The sequence below is a fragment of the Vulpes lagopus genome, chromosome 5 (assembly GCF_018345385.1).
Source record: "Vulpes lagopus strain Blue_001 chromosome 5, ASM1834538v1, whole genome shotgun sequence".
Lineage (NCBI taxonomy): Eukaryota > Metazoa > Chordata > Mammalia > Carnivora > Canidae > Vulpes > Vulpes lagopus.
This window is the reverse complement of record NC_054828.1, coordinates 29,022,716-29,041,384: the sequence shown is the minus strand read 5'-3', so window position 1 is coordinate 29,041,384 and position 18,669 is coordinate 29,022,716. Positions and strand designations below refer to the sequence as shown.

Here is an 18,669-nt window from a genome sequence, read left to right as displayed (position 1 = left end):
CTGGAGAGGTGACCAGGGTAGTAGGTCGTGTTGGATCCTGCATCCCTGCTAAGGCACGCTTCACTTTTCTCCTGTAAAAGTAGTTTGAGGATCCGATGAGGTAGCGATTTACAAAAACAAAACAAAAAACCGATTTCTGCGGTTTACAGATGAGGTAGCGATTTACAAAAACAAAAACAAAAAACCGATTTCTGCGGTTTACAGAATTACCGTCGTTCTCTCTGGCGGGAATGCAAGGTCCTTGAAGGCAAAGGGCTAGGTCTCACGTCCCAGACCTACAGAGCACAGTCGGGCGCAATCAGCCGTAAGAAGCTTGAGCTTCCCAACGTCGGGGCACCGGCTCCTGGAGCTCCGCTCGCCCCTAGGTCAGTGGTCCGCGGAGCCCTTCCCTAAGAAACGGTGCGTCCGGCACACACTGGAAGTCTCCGGCTCCGCGCCCCGGCTTCCCAGAGCGCAGGTGCGGCCTCGGGGCGCCGGCACGGCCCGCGGGAACGGGACGCCCAGGTCGCCGGCCACCCCTCGCCCCGCGAGCCGCGGCCGAGCCCCGCGGGGCCCGCAGCCCCACGCCCCCGGCCCGCCCCGGGATCGCGCCGCCGCTTGTTTACTCCCCGGCGCAGCCTAGTCCGACCCTGAGGCCCGCCCTCGCCCGCCGCCTATTGGCGGAGGCGGCGCCAAGGCCGGCGACCATTGGGCCGGGGGAGGCGGAGGGGTAGGCTGCGCGGGAGGCCGAGAGGGGGCAGCAGGCGATGGCGGCGGCGGCGGCGGCGGCTCGTCTAGGCTGGTTGCTCGCCGCGCTGTGCCTGGGCATCGCCGCCGGGGAGGCCGCGTCGGGCCCGCGAGTGCTGGGCGTCTGTCTGGAGGAAGACGGAGACGCGGACGCGGGGTGGGCGCGCGGAGGAGAGGCGCGGGCCGCCCCGGAGGCCGCCTTCCGCCTGCGCCTCTTCGGCTCGGGCTTGGCCAACAGCTCCTGGTCCTGGGTGGCCCCCGAGGGGGCGGGCTGCCCCGAGGGCGGGCCGGCCGCGGCGCCCGGGGAGGCGGCGGCGGCGGCGGCCCCCGCGGGCGAGTGGCGCGCGCTGCTGCGCCTGCGCGCCGCGGCCGCGCGCCCGCACTCGGGGCTGCTGGCGGTGCGCGGGGAGCCGGGCGGCTCGGCGGCCCGGGAGGTGGCGGCCCCCGCGGGCGAGTGGAGCGCGCTGCTGCGCCTGCGCGCCGAGGCCGTGCGCCCGCATTCGGCGCTGCTGGCCGTGCGCGTGGAGCCGGGCGGCGCGGCCGCGGAGGAGGCGGCGCCGCCCTGGGCGCTGGGCCTGGGGGCGGCGGGGCTGCTGGCGCTGGCGGCGCTGGCGCGGGGCCTGCAGCTGAGCGCGCTGGCGCTGGCGCCCGCCGAGGTGCAGGTGCTGCGCGAGAGCGGCACGGAGGCCGAGCGTGCGGCGGCGCGGCGCCTGGAGCCCGCGCGGCGCTGGGCCGGCTGCGCCCTGGGCGCGCTGTTGCTGCTGGCCAGCCTGGCGCAGGCGGCGCTGGCGGTGCTGCTGTACCGCGCGGCCGGCCAGCGCGCCGTGCCCGCCGTGCTGGGCAGCGCGGGGCTCGTGTTCCTCGTGGGCGAGGTGGTGCCGGCCGCCGTGAGCGGGCGCTGGGCGCTGGCGCTGGCGCCGCGCGCGCTGCTGCTCAGCCGCCTGGCCGTGCTGCTGACCCTGCCGGTGGCGCTGCCCGTGGGCCAGCTGCTGGAGCTGGCGGCGCGGCCCGGGCGGCTGCGCGAGCGCGTGCTGGAGCTGGCCCGCGGCGGCGGCGACCCCTACAGCGACCTCAGCAAGGGCGTGCTGCGCTGTCGGACCGTGGAGGATGTGCTCACGCCGCTCGAGGACTGCTTCATGCTGGACGCCGGCGCCGTGCTGGACTTCGGCGTCCTGGCCAGCATCATGCAGAGCGGCCACACGCGCATCCCGGTGTACGAGGAGGAGCGCTCCAACATCGTGGACATGCTGTACCTCAAGGACTTGGCCTTCGTGGACCCCGAAGACTGCACGCCGCTCAGCACCATCACCCGCTTTTACAACCATCCGCTCCACTTCGTCTTCAACGACACCAAGCTGGACGCCGTCCTGGAGGAGTTCAAACGAGGTAACTGCGGGACATCGGGGAGGGGACACGAATGCCAGCGCCGTCCGCTGGAAGAAAGGGGGGAGGGAGTTATGGAAGCCTCGAGGGAAAGGGTCCCATCCTCCCAGGGCCCTTGGAGATGATGGCCTCACAGGGCTCAGTGGCCTCTTGAGATACCTAAAGGCTGTCGTTCCGGGCGCGGTAGAAAGCAAAATCCCCCTTTTCCTGGTAGGCCTGATTTGGGGAGCCGTGTCCATTTGACTCACCAGCTTCAGGGTCATTTTTGTGGGCTTTGGCTTTGTAACAGGCCTATACTCTTAAATAGAAAAGAGGATAGTCTCCAGACACCTGGATGTTATCACCTGCGCACACAGTGTCAAAATAGCTGGGCCTGTGAAGTTTCCAGGGATCGTGGTTTTAAGGTCTCTGGTTTTAAGCTGCTGCCTTGCTGATAACAGAAGGGGTGATGCCTGGTTTTCTGCAGGTGTGGAAGAAACTTCCACCTTGATTTCACCAGAAGGAACCTTATGAATGCTGATTTAGTCTCCCCCTTTTCTTTCTTTCTTTTTTTTTTTTTTTAACTTCCCCTTTTCTAAGACTGAGTGAGATCTTTTGGCGTCTCCCTTAACTCTACAGTTCACCTCCCTTTACCTTGGTTTATCTGAGCAACTCTAAGGTCACATGGGTAAACATGGAGACCCAACCTCCAAGTGTGAAGGTGTGGGTTCCTCTGTAGTGCTCTCCATCCTAAGGCGTGGGTGTGTTCCCCAGAGCGTGGCTGCTCTTTGTCCACCAGCCATGCTTCTCACTCCTGCACTCCTACAGGATGAGGACAGCGGACACCCCAGGGCTCTGGATGGGCTTGACCCTAAAGGCTGCATAATGTGAGGCTGGGAAGAGAGCAGATCCCCTGATCTTCCTGGCAGCTGTGAAGTCTGCCGGCCCCAGGCCACAAGAGTATACGTAGGGCTTGGTATTGAAAAGTTGGGCAGTTACTATCCTTACTGTACCTGAGGATTGAGTGGGGAGGCTTTGCTGTGCAGCTCTGACAGCTTGCTAGAGCATCTCTTGGGTGCTCATGGCTCTTTCTCCCAGAAAGTGGTCATGCAGTTCCTCTGTGGGGAGGGGATGCCCAGGTGGGGTCTCTGATCTCTGGTGGTGAGTACTCCATCTGGGCCATTGTAGTACTCGAGGCAGTAGAGGTTCTTGTGGCCTGGTGGCTAGAACTGCCAGCCCTGGAGTGTGCAGAGGTGGGTTCCAGCCCGCCCCTGCCACATCCCAGCTTGAGACTCTGGGATGGCTGGTCTGGATCCTCCAGGGTGCTGACTTTGAGCAGAGCACTGACTGATATGGAGAACAGTGAGTAGGGGGTCCAGCTAAGAAATGATCAAAGGCTGAACAAAGATGTGCAGTGGGCCGGGAAAGGAGATCCAGGACAACTTTGGGAGGTGGAATTGAGAGGGCTCTGTGGTTGGCTGAGGAGCTGTGGAGCGAGCAGGAGGAGCTAAGGGTGAGGCCTGGGTTTCTTGCTTGGGGTGTTGTTGCTCTTCCCTGAGGCAGAGCACCTACAGAGAAAGGAGGTCATAATGTTGGGGGAGGGTGGCACCTGTGAATTTGTTCTGGACATTGAAATTTGTCTATGCTGCGGCCCAATGAAGATAAAGATTTGGTTGGTGGTATGGTAGTGGCCCCTTAAGCCACAGAAGTGGTGCAAAAAGCCCAAACCCCTGAGGGCACAAGCATATAAGGGGTGGAGGGTAACGGAGGAGAGCTGCTGAGGAGAGCTTGGGAGTTCAGAATGTCCTAGAAGCTAAGGGAAGAGACCACTTAACCAAGGGAAGGCAAATGATCAGCAGAGGCCAACATCATGTCATTTGGATCCAGCAGCCAGGATACCCCTGATCTTTGTAAGAGCAGATTGGTGTTCCATTGTGGGGTGATGGAGTGAACGGGATGTGACAGCTGACATAGATGGGCCTTCCTGGAATTATGGCTGCAGAGTGGAAGCCAGAGAGCAGTGACAGAGAGAGGACTGGCAGGGGAAGGAGATCTTCTGCTCTTTATTTATTTTTATTTTTATTTTTCTTAAAGATTTTATTTATTTAGGAGAGACACACACAGGCAGAGACACAGGCAGAGGGAGAAGCAGGATCCATGCAGGGAACCCAGTGAGGGACCTGATCCCAGGAATCTGGGATCACACCCTGAGCCAAAGGCAGAGGCCCAGCCCTCGAGCCACCCAGGTGTCCCTGCTCTTTGGTTTTAAGATGGGCAAGTTGAGAGGCACCTGGGTGGCTCAGTGGTTGTCTGGCCTTCAGTTCAGGTCATGATCCTGGGGTTCTGGGATAGAGCCCGACGTCGGGCTCCTTGCTCAGCAGGAAGCTTGCTTCTCTGTCTCCCTGTGCCCCTGGTTCGTGCTCTCTCTCTCACTCTGTCTCAAATAAATAAAAGTTTAAAAAACAAAAAAGATGGGCAAGTTGACCAACTTTGGGTTTAGATGTTGACAAAAAGGAGCCAGTAGGGAGAGGAGGTCCATGGTCTAGGCTGCTCCTGTTCTGGAGTGGTGGCCTTGAAGCAGCCCTGGGGAACCCGGATGTTAGGGAGCTCCTCAGCCCTCCACGCCTTCCTCCTCCGCTGACAAGTGAGGGCCATCTGAGGGCAAACTGGCATCGTCTTTCCTCTGACATCCTGGAGCCTCTCTCTGCTTCTCTTTGCAGTGCACTCCTTCCTTTGGCAGATAGCTATTTTTGCTTAAAGTCCCTTTTAGCCTGACGCCTTTTCTTCATTCTGCTTACTAACAAAGGGCATATTGCAGCCTTTATGGCGCCTGAGGTTCAGAAATCCGTTCCCTTCCCATCTCTGCCAAGTGTATGAGGTGGTGGTGCCCTCTGAATTCCCTGAAGTGGGAGTCCTTGACATCTTGGCCGCCACCATCCGAGAGCACTGTCTGTTTGGGAACTGTCTGGGCGAGGCGCCTTCTCTGGTGTGGCGCCCCTTGGTTGGGGTGCAGGCTTGAGATGTTACCGATTACTTAGGGCAGACAGATATTACCAGGAAGAGAGTGGACTCTGGAGCTGTAGTAAATAATGTGTCTTTTCTTTAAAGCTATTAATCCCGTTGTCTTTGTCAACCTCCCAATGAAAATATTCAAGGACGTTCAACCAAAGGAGGAATGAGGATGCGTGAGCTTCTCAGAATCTCTGCTTTAAAGCAGCTGAGTTCTGGTTCATTGTCAGAAATCAGAGGATCACCACAATTCTGAAAAGAGTCAGGCCCGCTGTGAGGAATGTTAGCCTAGCCCTTTTCTTCTAGAACGTGTTCCGACAGTTGCTTTTAAAAATAAGAGGAGGCAGAGGAATTTAAACTCCCATCTGCATTTTTACAGATGTCCTAGAAATTAGGCACTTTGAAAGTTCTCTAGCTTCCACCTAATTTATGAATACATGTGAGCCTCCTAACTAAATTAAAACGCTATAGAGGTTTTTCAGGACTTTCTGGTTGATGCTGGTAAGATGCTTCATCTGCCTCTCGCCTGTGGCTCTGTGCTCAGGGAGAGCCTGAGGCAGGCATCTGTCCTGGGGCCTGTGGGTGTTTCCAGTCAGCCAGCCGGGGGCACCTGTATTTTCAGAGCCTATTATCCTCTCAGACGAGAAACAAACTTTTAATCCCTGCAGCTGCCTGTTCTCTGTGTACCCCTACTGCTTTTCCATGGTTGCTGTCTGGACCCCCTCAGATATTGTCTTGAGATGAAACCGCATGGCCACCATGTCGGGGGACCTTCCAGGGGCTCTGCTTTCATCTGTTACCCAGTCATCCCGGGTCACAGGTCACTGAGAATCTTGTGCCAGTTTTACAGAAGTTTGCAAGCAAGGGAGAAGTTAGTCCGTTCTAAGGGTAACCTGCCAAAGGGGCTGGCATTCCGGAAGAATGGAGCTGAATTGTGGGTTCTCTCTGCTCTTATTATTATTATTTTTTAAGATTTTATTTTATTTTATTTTATTTTTTAGATTTTATTATTGATGAGACACACACACACACACACACACACACACACACACACACACACACAGAGGCAGAGACACGGGCAGAGGGAGAAGCAGGCTCCACGCAGGGAGCCTGACGTGGGACTCTATCCCAGGTCTCCAGGATCAGGCCCTGGGCCGAAGGCGGCGCTAAACCGCTGAGCCACCCGGGCTGCCCTCTCTCTGCTCTTATTTATTTATTTTTTTAAGATTTATTTATTTATTCATGAGACACAGAGAGAGAGAGAGAGATAGGCAGAGACACAGGCAGAGGGAGAAGCAGAAGCAGGCTCCATGCAAGGAGCCTGACGTGGGACTCGATCCCAGGCCTCCAGGATCACACCCTGGGCTGCAGGTGGCGCCAAACCACTGTGCCACCGGGGCTGCCCCTCTCTCTGCTCTTAGATGGTCATCTAGAACCTGGGCTTTGGTTCCCAGGATCTGATCAAAATTTTATGTCGATGGGGCACCTGGGTGGCTCAGACGGTTAAGCATCTAACTTTGGCTCAGGTCATGATCTCGGGGTCCTGGGATCAAACCCCACATTGGGCCCCCACACTCAAAAAAGGAGTCTGTTTCTCCTCCCTCTGCCTCTGCTCCACCTCCCATTTGTTTTCTCTCTCTCAAATAAATAAATAAAATCTTAAAAAAAAAAAGTTCTGTTGAGCTTCAGCCTTCCTCATCTCGTCTCACAGATTAGATCACATAGCGAGGTTGCCTTGGCCCTCATAGAGGTGATGCCTGTCTGCCAGTGTGAGCCATTCCCAGCACAAATACCCAGGGGTGGGAAGCATCTAGAAATGCTATGTTCCTCTTTCAGTACTTCTGTCTCAGCAGGAATGAGCAGATAGTTCTTTGGAACCCTTGGCCTTTTCCTCCTGGAAAGGGAGGAGACCGTGTAGTCATGTATGAGGATGTTATGTCTTCAGCATCCTGAAGAACACTACTTTCTTTTCTTTAGAAGGGCACGTGTGCTGGAGATAGTACCTTGGCCCAGGGTAACTCATCCAGAGGGGAGGGTCTCCTAAGATTTGATCTCTTGTTCTCCAGTGAAAGTGAGTTGTGTGTGGTGGTTAAGAGAACAGATTCAGAAACCAGCTGCCTGGGTTCCGATCCCGATTTTGCACTTGGGTGAGTCACTGAGGCTCCCTTAATCTCTGTTGTCTCTGCAAATTGTAAATAAGAGTAATACTCTGTTCCTGGTAAGTTAATGAATAAAGCACTGAAGGGCTAGCAAGCAGTAAGCACTAAAAGTTGCATTTCTTCAGTTCACAGGTGTTTTGTTTGTCTTGTATTTCGACATCTCTGTGATAGGATGTGTCTCACAATTGATGGCATCTTCAATTTGATGATATACAGTAAATGTTTTCTTTTTTACAGCCTCATTCCTTTCTTTTTCTTTTTTCTTTTCTTTTCTTCTTTTTTTAAGCCTTCTCTACACCCAACTCACCACCCCAAGATGAAGAGTTGCATGCTCCACTGACTGAGCCAGCCAGGCGCCCCTGCCTCATTCCTTTCTTGATTATTTGGCCAGTGATCTATTAATAATAATAGCTTTTGGTTGACTGGACATTTTCATTTTATCTAAATTTGGAGCAGAGGTCTTGCCCCTGATGCTGGGGGTGGGGGATGGATGCTGAAAGAATGAGGCAGAGAGCATGCCAAATAGACTTCCAGAGAGTGTGTTTCTGAACTCAGTTCAGTACACTGTAATTAAACCCAAGGTATGTAAAGTGTGATTCATGCAAAGAAGTGAACTTGACTTTTTGCTTTACCAAAAGATTCTTGAAGCAGGTACTTCCTTATGTTAATCCGGGCTAGCTTTTATCCTCAACTTTTTTCACTAGTAATGAAGGACATGGCTGGGATGAGGTTCTCTGAGTTCCATATCCTAGACCTGCACAACGCCGTCCAGCAGCCACCACCCACATATGATTGTCGAGCTCTTGAAAGGTAACTGGGCTCAACTGACATATGCTGGAAGTGCCTAACACACCAGACTGCAAAGACTGTACAAAAAATATGTTTTAATTTAAAATTTTAAGAAATTTGTTTTTAAGATTTTTTTTTTAAAGTAATGTCTATACCTAATATGGGGTTTGAACTTACAACTCCAAGATCAAGAGTCGCATGGTCTACTGACTGAGCCAGCCAGGTGTCCCTGTTTTAATATTTTTTATTTTTTTATTTTTATTTGTTAGATTTTATTTATTTGAGAGAGAAAGAGTGCTGGGTGGGGGGCGGGCGTGGGGCAAAGGGAAAGGGAGAGAGAATTTTAAGCAGACTCTGTACTCAGTGCGGACCGTGTTGGGGGGCTTGATCTTGCCACCGTAAGATCATGACCTGAACTGAAATCAAGAATCCGACACTTAACCCACTGAGCCACCCAGGTGCCCCTATTTTAGTATTTTTATATTGATTGCATGTTAAAATGATATTGAAGGCTATATTGAATTAGTTACAATGTTACCAATTTCACCTGTGTCTTTTTTCCTTTTTTTTTTTTTTTAATGCTACTCAGAAATTTAAAATTACATATATGGTTTGCAATCTGTTATTTTTGGACAGGTATAAAGTTTTATAGATGAAAAGTAGAGACAGTTCTTGAAGTTTTCTCAGCATTCCCCAGCACTCTGAGGTTTGGGCTTTGTTCAAGTTTCCATTTCTTTATCTGACAAACAACTAGGAAGCTCACCTAAGGCGGGGGGGAGGTGAATAGTTCTAGGCTGCTGCTCTTCCTCCCACATAGTCTGGGTTCTGACTGGCGCATCACCATTTATCATCTTCCCCCTGGATGACTTAATGGACCTTGGCTTCTGGAAATAAAGGATAGACAGCTTTCAGATTTGGGAAAACATCCTTAGGAGAGTCACTGGGTGGCCCTACACCGGTCCCCCACTTAGACTGCCCTAGGGGAGCCTGTACTTCTAGAACCAGTGCCCTTGTGCGTGTAGCTCTATCACATCTGTTCTAGTCTGACGTGTCCTTATCTAAACCACATTCATGTAGGCCCTGGGCTGACTTAGCTCTGCCACTGCCTGGTGGCCCGGTGCAGGTGAGCATGGTACCTGACGTTTAGGGCCTCGTGCGTAAAGTGAGGCTTATCCTCAGGAGGGTGTTGACAGTCTTACATAAGAACTTAGGAAGAGTCTCCCCTAGTGCCTGGTACCTTGTGGGAACACCAGCAGTGGCTTCTGTCACTTGGGTGAACTAGTACCAAGTAGGACTTGGCAAAATGGGAGGCCCCCAGCAAGTTGTAATCTTGAGTGTCCCCTCCCCCAGGGAAGTCTCACCTGGCCATTGTGCAGAAGGTGAACAACGAGGGTGAAGGTGACCCCTTCTACGAGGTGCTGGGCCTTGTCACCCTGGAGGACGTCATTGAGGAGATCATCAAGTCTGAGATCCTGGATGAGTCTGAGGACTACCGTGAGTCTTGACTGTCACCAGCATTCCAGTTCCACTGGCCTTCTAAGCCTACAGAGATGTGTGGTGTGCATCCGGGTCACTGAGATGGGGCTGGATCTCCAGTCAGAGCTGATCCCTAGCCAGGGTCTGGAGGGAGCGGGCTGTTGTCCCTTGCAGGAGGGCCCACACCTGAGAAGGATGAGGAGACTTGGTGGCTCGGATCAGGGCCTTTGCGGTGCCAGTGCCTCCCTTGGGCTTCTCTGGCGCAGATGGCAGCTCTGCCCATCACGGGCCTTTCCCACGCTTCTGTCTTCCTTGGCCCTTTGGCTTTCTCATGTTCTTTTCTACAGTACAGAAGCCTCTCCTCAAATAATCTCATTCTTTACTGCTTAGAGGGTCTTTCCAAAACAGGATCCTGAGGCCTGTGATTATGTCTGAGGGGTGTCTGCCTCTTAGGAGGATGGCTGAGGTCGGGCAGACATAGAACCCGTACGTGATGGCCGGGGCCGCATAAGCATACTTGGGACACTGAGCCCCCTACCCCTATTTACTATGAAGCCAATCGTTTTGTCCATGCGTCTCTCCCCCAAGTGCAGCCTCTTGAGTTTGGTTTTTCACACTGCCGTGAGCGTGGGGACACCAGGCTAGCTGCTGCCGCATAGCCCCCATAATCTATAGATATGTGCCTTCTGGTGACGGGTGTCTTCATGACCAAGGATGCCTGTTAGACAAGCGACCTTGGTGCCATGTCAATGTTCTCTCCCAGCTCGGAGGACAGGAGTGGTCCCTTTCCATGCGTCCTCAGGATAGCTGGAGTTTGGGTGCTGCCCCTTCTGTCCTGGTACCAGGTTTGCTCTGTGCTGGGAGTGGCAGGCAGGCACAGCAAGGAGGAGTGCTGGGGAGTGTCCCCGGGGCTCTGATGCTGTCTCCCCCAGAAGAACCCCCAGGCTTTGGCAGCGTGCCTTGCTTTGGTCATACTGATTGGAGGGTTACTGATGGCGTCAGCGGGCCTTCTCACCATCCTAGGAGATGCCACTGTCAGGAAAAAGCCTGCTCCTCTGAGTGCCCCTCTCCGGCGAAAAGAGGAATTCTCCTTGTTCAAGGTGTCTGACGATGAATATAAAGTGAAAATCTCGCCTCAGCTGCTCTTGGCCACCCAGCGCTTCCTGTCTCGAGGTGAGGGCAAAGAGTAGGCCTTTTCTTTGCCCTCTTGCTCACTGTCAGGTGGGTCAGGAGGCCCCCAGGGCAGACCCTGGGTGCCCTCATTCCCAGTAAGCAGGAGAGGATCCAGGAGAACTTCTGTGCTTCTCTCTGTAGCCCTGAGGGCATCTCAGGGCGCCCGAGGGCAGCTCCTTCTGCCAGATGGCTGCAAGCTGGGCCAGGCTGGCGCCACCTCTGGCGAGCCACGGCAGGGAGCCTCCGCCAGGTGGTGTGCGGCCCGCCCAGTGTTGGGGGAGGGTGACTTGGCTAGTGGGGCAGCAGGAGTCGGGTGTGGTTGTGCAGGCCACTCTGGGCCCAGTGGACACTCCCTTTTTTCCACCATGGGGCAGAGGTGGATGTATTCAGCCCCCTGCGAATCTCCGAGAAGGTCCTGCTGCACCTGCTGAAGCATCCCAGCGTCAACCAGGAAGTGAGGTTTGACGAGAGCAACCGTCTGGCTGCACACCATTACCTGTACCAGCGCAGCCAGCCGGTGGATTATTTCATTCTCATCCTGCAGGTAACCGGGAGCCCACACTGGAGCCTCCCACTTGCTTAGACAGTAGGGAAGGGTCTGAGAGAGGGAGGATCGTCCACAGACACAGTCCCTGAATAGTTGGGGCTGGTGCTTTTTCCTTGTGCTCTCTGCTGGCAGGAGAGGTAATCTGTCCACATGTGTCTCCCTCCCGCTCCCTACACCTCCCAGGGCAGGGTTGAGGTGGAGATCGGGAAAGAGGGCCTGAAGTTCGAGAACGGAGCCTTCACCTATTACGGAGTGTCTGCCCTGACAGCGCCGTCCTCGGGTAAGCTGCAGGCCACCTGCTTGCCGGGGCTTTCCGGGGGCCAGGATGTGGGCCTCCCCTTCCTCCGGAGCCTGCGCCTCCTGCCAGGTGTTCCACTTCAGGATGGGCTGGCTTTTCTCATCTCTGGGCCGTGGAGATGGGGAAGGGGCAGCGTCTAGGGCTCTTTGTTGCTCACTGCTCCCCCTGCCTGGCCTTTCCCAGGAGGAGGTGGGCTTGTCACCCTCTCCGTGCTCGTAGCCCTGTTCCCTCTCCAGAGGGGTCAGTGGGGTAGATCTTAGACACTGTGCAGTTGCCCCCACCGGAGACGTCACTGGTTGTTCCTTCTGATAGTTCACCAGTCCCCAGTGTCCTCGCTCCAGTCCGTCCACCACGACCTGCAGCCAGAGCCAGCCGATGGTGCTCGCTTGTCTGCATACTGTCCTGACTACACCGTGAGGGCCCTCTCTGACCTGCAGCTCATCAAGGTGACTATGTTGGGTTTGGTTTTTTTTTTTAAGATTGTAATATGATTCATTGACAGCCACAGAGAACAATCAGGGAACAGCAGAGGGAGAGGGAGAGGGAGAAGCAGGCTCCCTGCTGAGCAGGGAGCCCCATGTAGGACCAATCCCAGGACCCTAGGATCATGGCCCGAGCCAAAGGCAGAGGCTTAACTGACTGAGCCAGCCAGGCGCCCCAAGGTGACTATCTGGGCTGCTTGTCAGTGCTGGCTTTAGCCAGCTTTGTACCCCCACGGGGCTAAACCATTCGGTCCCTAGTTTGTATGGATTAAGAGTCAGTTCTCCCTGAGTCTCGGAGACTTGCCAGAGCAAGACTGTACTTGCTAGTCCCGTTGCTGGGACTGCGCACCCACCTTCCTTTAGACATCTTACTATAGACACTGCTTGATTGTTGTTCTCTGCCCTTAGCTCACTTAAAGCTCTTCATTTTCTTGGTCCTGCTGAGTGTGACTCTCCCACCTGGTACTTGTGGGTGGGAGGGAGACGTGTGACCTTGTACCTCCTGCTCTCCATCCAACTTCACAGTGGCACTTGCCTAAGTCATGCTTTCTGTCCCCCAGGTCACGCGGCTGCAGTACCTCAATGCACTCCTGGCCACTCGAGCCCAGAACCTGCCACAGTCCCCAGAGAACACAGACCTCCAGGTCATCCCAGGCAGCCAGACCAGGCTGCTCGGTGACAAGACAGTCCCAGCAGCAGGTGAGCCCCACACGGCCACATCCTGCAGTGTATCAGCCCAAGGGGGTGTGTGGATCCTGTGCCGGTCACACAGACTCACTCTATCTGCCCTCACTCTGCCTTGTGTTCTTTCCTTGTCCCCCTTTCTGCCCATCCTTTCCTTTTTTTCTCTTTTCGCTGATGGCCCTGCGCTGTAGACCAGCTGGCACCCAGAGTATGTTCAGTCAGCATCTTCTCTGGAGGACCTATTTAGGACGGGTTGACTTAGAGAATAGCTGCTAAATGGGAATAAGGTCAAGTTCAGACACTCTTGGTCATTTAGCACTAGGGTTGGGTCACTTGGAAAATGAAGACCTGGGTCACTGGGGGCCTAGCTCAGAAGGTGGCTCGCTGGGGGACACCAGCTCAGAAGCTGAGAGAGGGCACCAGTGGAGATGTTGTTTCAGGTCAAGCTAATATTTAAGGCGTGCCCCTTACACCCTGGGTTCCATTGTGAGCCAGAAGATCACGTGAGAAGAAATAGACTGTGATGTGGGGTAGGTTGCAGACTAGCAAACCCTGCCTTTAAGAGTGTAAGGGGGAGGGGGAATGAAAAGGAGCCTGTGGAGAGTGGGCTTTGGGTAGGAGTGGTAAAAAGTTAGGGAACTCTGTTGTCCTTGTGGCTCAGGAAGGTACTTTTGTTCTGACTGAGCTCCTGAGTCGGGGTCTGAGATACTCTCCAGGGCCTGGACGGGGCGGGGCGCAGGGCTTCCAGAGAGGCCTCCGATACTTCTGCCCCTGGCACTCCGAAATGGGGACACCAAGCTCTTGACGCCAGCTCTGCCTGGCACTGTGCTAGGAGCTTTCCTCATGCTCGCTCATCTAAGAAAACTTCATTTTCAGAGGTGGTAGTTCGGCCTGTTTTCACAGATGAAGAAGCAAAAGCAGAGGGAGACTGAGGCACTGTGGCTTGGAGCCTGTGCCTGTCCTCAGCCTCTGGGCTGTGGTGTCTGCAGGGAACAGCTCCGGTTCCTTAGACCCACGATTGAGAACGTGCACGTGTCTTTGTGGTAGATGCTTTCTGAGAAGTGACGTGCAAGTGCCAGGGACAGAACGCCTGCCTGGGCCACATTCGTGGCTCAGCCCCTGAGTGCTCCATCTCTGTGCATTGGTGAAAGGGGGCCCTGGTTTGAAGCGTGCTGCTCAGACCCTGGATCTGGGTTTCGGGCCTTTCTCAGCGAACGTGCACTGAGACGTGGTGGTCCTACCTTTTAGGGCTGATCACAGTTCTCTCTACCCGCTGTGGTGATCTTCCCTTTTGTGCGATGCCGCTTGTATACAGGTTCCCACCACCGCATAAGCCTTGGGTCTCAAAAGCTGGTATCTTACTGTTTTTTCAAGATGTGAGCATTTGGTTCTGGTTTTTTTGATGTGAACTTTTTTTTCTGGCTTCATCTGCTTACTCAGACTGCACATGTTCTATACAAGATGTAGACTTAAATCTACGAATGGTGGTTTTTTCTTCACTTCATCTTTTATTATACGCACAAAGTTTTTTTTAAAGTCCTTTTGTGGCGTCAGCTGCTCATTGGGAGACCCTACGAGGGAACCACAGGTATCTCCTGAAAGTTCACTGGCTGTGCCGCTTTCCTCTTACAAAAGACTTAGGTTAGCACCTGTTCTCACTAACTGCAAGAACTCGGAAGAGGATTTTTGCTTTACGAGATGGTAGTTGTTTCTTCGCTTTATGCCATGCTGGCTTACAAAAGACTTGATAGGAGCGCTGTCCTTGATAGGACAGCGGGGAAACCCGTAACCTGCAGTGGCTCCGTGGGTCGTTTTCCCGTCTGTAATGGCTCATCCGCTTGGCGCAGAGGCAGCATCGTAGCCAGTGAGGTTTGTCCGAGGCACCTCATTGCCAGTTGTAAGGGATTGCCATCCTCTGTTCTGGGTCGTCATGTTGGTTTTCCTCTAAGTGTGGCCTGCCGTTTGTCCCCCCCATAAGGCTCGCCTGCTGTTTTTCTGCTCTCTGCCTCAGCTCTCTGAGGTCTTGATGCAGCTTATCTCTGTTAGGTGGCACTCCACTGCCCCCACGAGATCTCGGTGTCGCTATGCTCATGGAGATGTCGTCGGGGACGTTGCTTAAATAGCGCAGGTCAGAACCATCCGGATTGACTTTGGCACTAGATTCGCTGGCAGAGGAATGTCTTTATGGAGATGCTTGGAAGGCGCAATGATTTTGAACGGCCTGCGGCAGGGGTCGGCACGCTGGGTATGCTGGTGTCGGGGAGCAGTCGTGTCGGCCCCCGCCGGCGTGCGTGTGGATTGTATATAGCTGCCTTTGGCTACAACGGTGGGGTTGAGGTGTCACCACAGGGACTACGACCTGCAAGACCTAAAAATAATTGGACCTTTACAGAAAGCTTCCTGACCCCCTGGCCTGCCGCTGCACACTCCGGGTAACTTCTGCACAGTGGCCATTCCCAGAGCTGATTGCCAAGGGAGAGTCTGCCCCGGGCGCCGCGCTTCCTGCTCCCTCTGGTTCTGAGCCGCAGGGGGCGCGCCCGCCCCAACCCCCCCTGCCCTCCCAGTGCGCCCCAGGGTTGCCCCGGCCCAGCGGCCCTGCCGGCGCAGCTGCACAGCTGGTCTCTTGTCTCTCTCCCCTCTGCTCTCTCTAGCCTTCCCCGTAGACCTTTCCCTCTTTGGCACATTTGGAAACTGCAGTTGATAATTGACTGTGGACTAGTGAGCATTTTTTGTTTTCAGAAAACACCCAAGGTAAATATCTTCCTTTCGCTTTCTCTTTGCTTTCCTTCCCCAGCCCTCTAGCTGCTGGGAGGAGCCCTGGACACGGCTGCCCCCAGGCAGGGAGGTGTTTCCCCGGGGGTGGGAGGTGAGGGGGCCGTCCTGACCTTTGTTGCTACTTTCCCTTTCATTTTTCTGGAAGACCGGCAAGGTCATGATATCCCTGCCTAGTGGTGGCAACTAAAACTTCCTTTTGGGGCAGGGGCTTTAGTGTCCAGGGCAGGCTCCTCTTGCCCAGTGTACAGCCTCAGCCTCCTGTGAGCAGAAGCCCCTGCCCTGCCTTCCTGCCTCTCATTGAGGCCAGCCCTCCTCCCAGTGGTTTCCTCTTGGGAGGCTGAGTTAGTCTGACCGGGTCCCTAACTGCTCACTCCCAGCTCTGCCTGGATACTGAGGCGTCCTGAGCCTCCTCAGCCTTCCTGCCCCTTCGTGTCCTAAAGACGATTTTGACACTTGTTTTTGATGGGACCTGCTTCCGTTCCTGACTGATACTAATTCTGCTTTCCCTCTCTCCTCTAGGGCCCAACCATGGCAGACCCGGCCTCCCAGCGGAGGAGAGCCCTGGGCGGAACCCGGGGGTTTAACTGCTTGCCAGGCAGCCCCGGGTCTGGGCGATGGACAAGCACGTGGGGAAGTGGAGAGCCGAGGAGTGGCTTCCTGTCAGCCCGTCCCCATCCCCTCCAGGCCACGTTTTAGATGGCCCTTAGAGATGTGGGTCCTGGGCTGTCCTCAGAAGCAGACCTCAGTGCCGGGAGCCTTCAGCAGGTCCTGCCCTCCTTTAGGAAATGGGGGTCAGTTGGGGCGCAGCCTTCCAGGCCTGCTTCTGAAGGGAATGAACAGAACACTGTCATCTCTGGTCCCTAGGACCCAGCCTTCTCCCTGTGACAGTGCAGTGTATTTATACCTCTTTGGGCCAAGCCATGATGTGAGTGCACGGTTACAGCCTTTATGTGGCCATGACCTGTACTCACTTTGCTTTTAATTTGCCAACCTGCTGCCAGCAGCACTTTTTGAGCGAACCAGGAGCGCTATTTGTGGCTGGGGGTTCACATCCATGGCCTGGGCTGCAGTGAACTAGTTGGCCTCCCTCCCTCCGCGGTGCAATGTTTCAAAGCACGTGCCCCAGCCTGTTCCATGTGCCAAAACTCGAAGCACGACGACCCACCAGTATGTCCCAGTGTCCGCTCCCTCCTGTGGAGGTTGCTGCTTGGAGCCCCCAGCAAGTGAGCCGGCCCCTAGTGGCACGGGGGAGGCTGCTCCTTCCACTTCTCTGCCTGTCCTGCTTGGTTGTCACTAACAGTATTGTCATTTTCTGTGTTTGAAGAAAAGAGGTCACACCGGAGAGGAAGGGGTGTGCTGCCCCTAAACTTTCTCAGTTGCTAGGTCCAGGGAGAGTAACCGATTTTGTACCTTCCCCCGTGGCTGGAATTTGCACGGAGAGCAGTGAGGGAGGGAGGGCTTAGTTATGAAACAGGTAGATCCTCAGCCCCTTTCTTTAATGACAACATGACATCAGTTTTTCTTGTATCTCTGAAACATTTCAGCTCATTGCTTCTTTGCTGTTCTTAGCTACAGGGTTTTAGAGAATTGGGAACAAGAAGGCACTTGTTTTCTTCTGCTTTACCCATATTTATGGTCTACAGTTCTTCAGCTGTGTAGAAACTGGGGTGTCACAGAGACCTGGGGTTGCAGAAGGGATAGGGAAGGAGGAGTGTTTCTGGAACTTTTCTCAAAGGAATTTGGGTCCCTTATCCAGGACTGGTTGGGAATGAAGGCCAGAGAACAGTGGCATGCTGGCTTAGCAACTTCTCAAGGAATTCTAAGAGCAAGCCCAGGTGGGAAACCTACTTTACAATCATCTCTCCCTGAACAGTGCTTCTTAATCTTGGGTGTACATTAGAATCACCTGGCAAACTGAAAAATACTGGATACCTGGAGCCCCCCCCCCCCCCCCTCCAGGGAGCCTGATTTGATTATTCTAGGCATCAGGATTTTGGTTTTTGAAACAATTTTAATTTTTAAAAAAGAATTTTTTTTTTAAAGTAAGCTTCACACCCGGCGTGGGGCTTGAACTCCCAACCCTGAGATCAAGAGTCGAGTGCTCTCCTGATGGAGCCAGCCAGGCATCCCTGAAATAGTTTTAGAGTCACCTAAGAGTTCCATATACTCTTCATCCAGGTTCCCCTAATAACGTTTTGCATAATCTGGTACATCTATCAGAACTAAAAAAAATTAACATTGGTACAAAACTAAATTAGATTTTATTTGGATCCTATCAGTTCTTCCAATAATGTCCTTTTTCTGTTGCAGGATCCAATCCAGGATACCAAGTTGCGTTTAGAGTTCTTGCTTCCTTTTTTCTAACTTTTTATTTTGAAACCATTACAGATTCTTAGGAAATTGCAAGCTAGGGACCTTTCACCCAGTTTTCCTTAATGGTTACTCTTAAACATAGTTAGAATACAGTATCAAAACCAAGAAGCTGACACTGGCACTATGTGGGTGGAGCGTTCTCTGTCCTCACGGGTAGATTTGTGTAGCTGCCACAGCAGTCTAGATAAATGACCGTCCCACCACCACAAGGCTCTCCCTCTGGCATACCGTTAGACCCACCCCCACCCCCACCCCCTCGGCCCCCCATCTCTAATCCCTGGCAACCACTAATCTAATTTTGTCATTTCAAGAATGTTGTGTAAGTGGGATCATATAGTACGTAACCGCTCGGGATTGGCTTTTTTCACTCAGCGTTATATTCTGGAGCTACATCCAGGTTGTAGCGCGTGTCAATAGCTCATTCCTTTTGATTGCTGCGTAGTATTCCTCGATATACTCACTGTCCTGTGGAAGGACATCTGAGTGGTTTCCAGTTTTTGGCTATTCCAAATAAAGCTGCTATGAACATTCATTACAGGTTTTTGTGTGGATATTGGTTTTCTGAGGTAAATGTCCAGTATTACAGTTGCTAAGTCGTGTGGCTGTTGCATGGTTCATTTTTTAAAGAAACTGCCACATGTCTTTAGAGTGTACAATTCTATGTTTCCACCAGCAGCATGTGAGTAATTGAGTTTCTCTGAATCCTCAACTCATTTGGTATTATCACCATTTTTTAGCTATTCTGGTAGGTGCGTAGTGAGATCTCGTTGTGGTTTCCAGTTGTATTAACATAATGGCTGATGTGTATCTTTGTGT

At 53.6% G+C, this 18,669-nt stretch overlaps 1 protein-coding gene across 2 annotated transcripts; it reads left to right on the top strand.

Annotated features, from left to right (window-relative positions):
* The first annotated feature begins 610 nt into the window (after positions 1 to 610).
* Positions 611 to 18,385, top strand: CNNM3 (cyclin and CBS domain divalent metal cation transport mediator 3). Of its 2 annotated transcripts, XR_005987756.1 has the most exons (9): positions 611 to 2,112; positions 9,396 to 9,539; positions 10,545 to 10,694; positions 11,069 to 11,238; positions 11,425 to 11,521; positions 11,852 to 11,985; positions 12,582 to 12,720; positions 15,357 to 15,456; positions 16,000 to 18,385. XR_005987756.1 is itself a non-coding variant. In XM_041754665.1 (8 exons), the coding sequence occupies exons 1-8, from the start codon at positions 747 to 749 to the stop codon at positions 16,062 to 16,064; spliced, it is 2,265 nt and encodes a 754-aa protein (XP_041610599.1). In that variant the 5' UTR covers positions 612 to 746; the 3' UTR covers positions 16,065 to 18,385. The 2 variants fall into 2 exon arrangements, 1 of the variants encoding a protein (XP_041610599.1); XM_041754665.1 differs by lacking the exon at positions 15,357 to 15,456 and having other exon boundaries at positions 612 to 2,112.
* Positions 18,386 to 18,669: the final 284 nt, after the last annotated feature.